Consider the following 3,978-nt stretch of genomic DNA (forward strand, 5'->3'; position numbering starts at 1 on the left):
CCCCCCCACGCCCTGCAGCCCCCCGCCCACTGACACTCACCGTCTTCTTCAGTATCTTGGCGGCGTACGGGGTGCCCGTGCCCTTCTCCTTGCAGCTGTACACCACCGAGGTGGCTCCCCTGCGGGAGGGCGGAGGTGGGTGAGGTGGCCTGGATGCGGCCGGGATGGAGGGGGGGTCCCTCTCCCCCCATGCCCCCCACCATGACCTTTGCCAGCACCAGACCCTGGGAGCTCAGCGTGCATCTTCCCCCTGTGCATCCCGCTCCCCGCATCACGTCCAGCTTTCCCGGGTAAAGCCATTTTAATTAAAACCGAGTCCTACAGGGGGTTTAAATCCTTAAGCAGCTTTCACGACAGGACGGAGCCTCCCTCTCCCCACTCGCGGCCACAAGGACAACCTCAGCGGGGACCGCAGGGACGCTGCGAGGGTCCCCACCCCGGCCGCGTCCCCGCGGTGCTGGGGAGGCCACGGCAGACGGGGCAATCTCGCACCGCCACAAAACCTCCCCGCCAAGTTAAACCACTCCGAGTTACAAGAGGGATCGTTCCCGTTAAACCCCCAGCAGTGCCCCTCAGCTGCCAGTGATTTTTAGATCTAGTTAATAATGTTTTCTAACCACTGGACAGTGAAATCAACCCATTGCTTCAGGCCATTACGGGGCTCGTTCGCAATTTCATCTTCACTGCCTGGCTCCTCAGAGCAGATTAATTCTTGCCCCCAAGTAAATCGACCACGTTTTATTGCTCTTTGGCTTCGCCGTCTTCGGGGACCGAGTTCAGGCTCTGCCTCGAGGCGCACGGCATCCCCGCCTGCCCGTGCCCTCGGCCCAGGCGAGCACCGACCCCGAAAGGCCAGCCCCCTGCGCCCAGGGGCCATTTTTCGCACCAAAATCTCCCCTGAGACCAAGACCAACCCACAGCGTGGCTGCAAGTGACCTTTTGCTGCAGCACCACACACCGAATGCCCCGGCACCGCCGGCGCTCCCCGGGGTGCTCTCGTGAAAGAGAAGAGATTTACTCTAAAAACGAGAGCGGATTTTGCAACTCATCCGGCTGAACTTGGGAATCACGTTCCCATGGCAACGGCAGAGCCGGGTACCACGGAGCCTGGGGATGCTGCGGGGCAAGCAAAACCCGGCAATTCTAGACCTTGGCCGTTTTCAAAACATTTTCTTCCTTTTGCTCAACATTTTCTATGAAATTTTATTTCGCAAATAAAAAGCAATTTGGAAACAAATTGCTCAGGCTTGGAGGGGAGAGGTGGCCGTCACCCTCCTCTTCTCCAGCTCAGGAAAATGGGCAGAAGGCTTCAATTTGAACCCAAAATGGCATCACCGCTGCTGCGACCGCAACGATAATGTGGTTCCAACGGGAGAAAAAGACACGAGCATCCTCCCTGGCTCCAGCAGCCCTCCCGCAGCCGGGGCTCAGCTCACGGCAGGCACGGTTCCCAAATGCGCCGGGTGGTTTGCAGTAAACCAGCAGCACCCTGCCCCGCCGCTGGCTTTCCGCGCGTGGCGGACACCTGGTTATTAATCCTGATTTCTCAGCCGGCCTGGGCGCAGGGGCAGGACCCGGCAGCCCCCACTTCTCCTCCTTCCACCCCCTCGCCATGGCTGAATCCCAGCCTGGACCCGGCGCCTCTCGCCCTCCCGCCGTCCGGCAAGATTTTTCCGCACGGACAATTTGCAGCCTGATTCCTGCTGCTAACAGGATCGTTTAGAAGCCCTCGGCTCAGCATTTAGGAGGTGCTGGGGTTGCTCCTCGGATGCAGCGCAGCCTGCTGTGCCCGTGGCGCGGCACCGACTGCCCCTCACGCGTTCCCAATTACGGCAGCGGCTGGGTTCGCGCCGGCATTCGCTACACCCAGCCCCTCGCCCCGCCAGCCCCAGCAGCCGCTGCTCGCTGCTGCTTAAGGCTTCAAATAAATATCCGCAATCAACCTTGACTGCGACAAGAGATAATTGCATTTGCTTTACAGATGAACTGGAAAATGTCGAACGATGGGATTTGCCGAGAGAGCCTGGACCAGCGGTGGGGGCACGTGCAGCCTGCCAAGCGCCGGGGCCGGCCCGTGGGGAGGATGGTGCGAACCCGCGGCCGAGCCGGCACCCCGGCTGGACGCTGCTGCCCACGGCCACGCTGCGATGGCCAAGAGCAGCCCCCAGGCTGCTCCGAGTCACCCCTGGGGCACATCAGGCTGGGTCCTCCCCACTGGCATGGCAGCACGGCGGTGGGAACGCCACCCTGCACCTCCACCCATCCCCTCCTCCCTGTGGCTTCTAAGGCCAGAGCAGGATCAGACCTTGCAGTCTGGCACGGCGGCTCGGGCGGCTTCGGCGTGCCGTGGCAGAGAGGCACTAAACGAAAGCAGCGAGCGGGCTCCCACCGCTCCGGATCACACCTTGTGCCCAACGCGCCGGGCGTGCAGCCACGAGCGGACGGCTCCAAGACCGAGACCGGTTTGATTTAAACCTGGATGCTGAAATTAGATGGATGGATGGATGGATGGATGGATGGATGGATGGATGGATGAAAGGGGGTCTGGGGGCTCAGAGCCTATCCCTCTGTCCTACATCCGTCTGTGCAGGCTGCGTGCTGCCAAGCCCTGGGCTGACACTGGCCACACCTCACTAAGAAGCCTTAAACACCTGCTTTTACCAAAGCTGCTGTTTTTTCAGGCTCAGAGCCTCCTCTGCCGATGGAAACCCTGCGGATGGCTGGGGCTGGCCCGGCCTGAACCACCACCACCAAAACCATCTGCTTCAGAGCCAGGGCTTGGCGGGCGGCACTGCCTCCTCTCTGCTGGCACAGCCCGGAGCCCCCCTCAAAGGGGTCTGTCAGACTTTCCGCACAGAGGTTCCCAGCACCCCCTTGCACCCCCCTGCCCTGGGGGCACTGGGACACCTTGTCACCTGCCCTCTGCTCGGGAGCGCTCCCAGCACAGGAGCTCCTCGGTGCCAGCGCTGCCGCTCTCCTCCACAGGACATGGGAGCTGGGCCTGGGCATCTCCGGGATACATCGTGGCCCCTGGGGTACTGGCAGCCTCCTGGGCCCGTGGGCACTTGGCACCGGCCCTGGGTTCCCCCGACGCCGCATCCTGAGGGCCCCACGAGGGCTGGGAAAGGGCTGAGTTGCCACGGAGGACAGCAGCGCCAGAGCGGTGTGTGCCAGCGGTGAGGGCAAACCCGCCAGGGAAGCAGAGACGGGCACCGCCTTCGGGCAGGTTGAAAACATGCGTCTCCTGGCAGCCCCGGGAAACAGCACACAGCACCCGTGGGGCCTGGCAAGCCGGCCCCGATGTTCCCTGCCCATGAGGATTTGCAGTAGGACCTCTAATAAATACATCACGAGAGCCTCCACCAAGCAGCCAGTGTCTGCCGAGGCAGCTCCGGTCCGCACACCCCACGGCCGAGGGGACACAGCCGGTACCCTCGGTGGGGCTTTCTGACCCAGTGGGACAAATCCAGATCTGGGAATAAATCCCCCCTGGGGCCGCGTCCCTTCGCTGGGGCTCGCGCTACCCATCCTTTGCAGGGGGCTGCTGCGGGAGGGACGCACCGCGGCCCCACGCTGTGCCAGGCTCATCGCCCACCTCCCCAGAGCCTTGGGCTGCTCAGAGGGGAGACGGGTCTCACCACGAGCCCGCTCTCCACTACGGGGATGAGAAACGTACAGCTCCACGCGCACGGGGAACCCGGGCCCCATCCTGCAAACCCTCAGTGACCGCTCCCGAAACCACTGCTGCAGCGTCACGGCAGATCCCAAGCCCCAGCTCACATGTGAGGGCAGGGCCTCCCGCCACCCCCCCCCGCCTTATCCATCCCTCCGTCCCCCTTCATCCATCCCCCCCTGCATCCCTCCATCCCTTCCTGCATCCCTCCCTCCATCCCTCTCTCTACCAGGCCAGTCCCTGCCCCGATCGGCACACGCTCCCGTGCGAGCAGGGCTCCTGCCCCCCGCCAGCCCCTGCCGACC

The 3,978-nt window shown here is 63.1% G+C and overlaps 1 protein-coding gene across 1 annotated transcript in view; it reads right to left on the reverse strand.

The window, feature by feature from the left end:
* LOC103899408 (calcium/calmodulin-dependent protein kinase type IV) overlaps nucleotides 1-3,978 on the reverse strand; it is a 39,147-nt gene that overhangs the window by 12,031 nt on the left and 23,138 nt on the right. The window contains exons 3-4 of the mRNA XM_019472209.1: nucleotides 875-993; nucleotides 41-119 (exon numbers count right to left, since the gene is read on the reverse strand). Of these exons, the coding sequence (XP_019327754.1) occupies nucleotides 41-119; nucleotides 875-993 (198 nt within the window). The remainder of the gene's footprint in view (nucleotides 1-40; nucleotides 120-874; nucleotides 994-3,978) is intronic.

This window comes from Aptenodytes forsteri, unplaced genomic scaffold (genome assembly GCF_000699145.1).
Source record: "Aptenodytes forsteri isolate BGI_AS27 unplaced genomic scaffold, ASM69914v1 Scaffold147, whole genome shotgun sequence".
In the NCBI taxonomy this organism is placed as follows: domain Eukaryota; kingdom Metazoa; phylum Chordata; class Aves; order Sphenisciformes; family Spheniscidae; genus Aptenodytes; species Aptenodytes forsteri.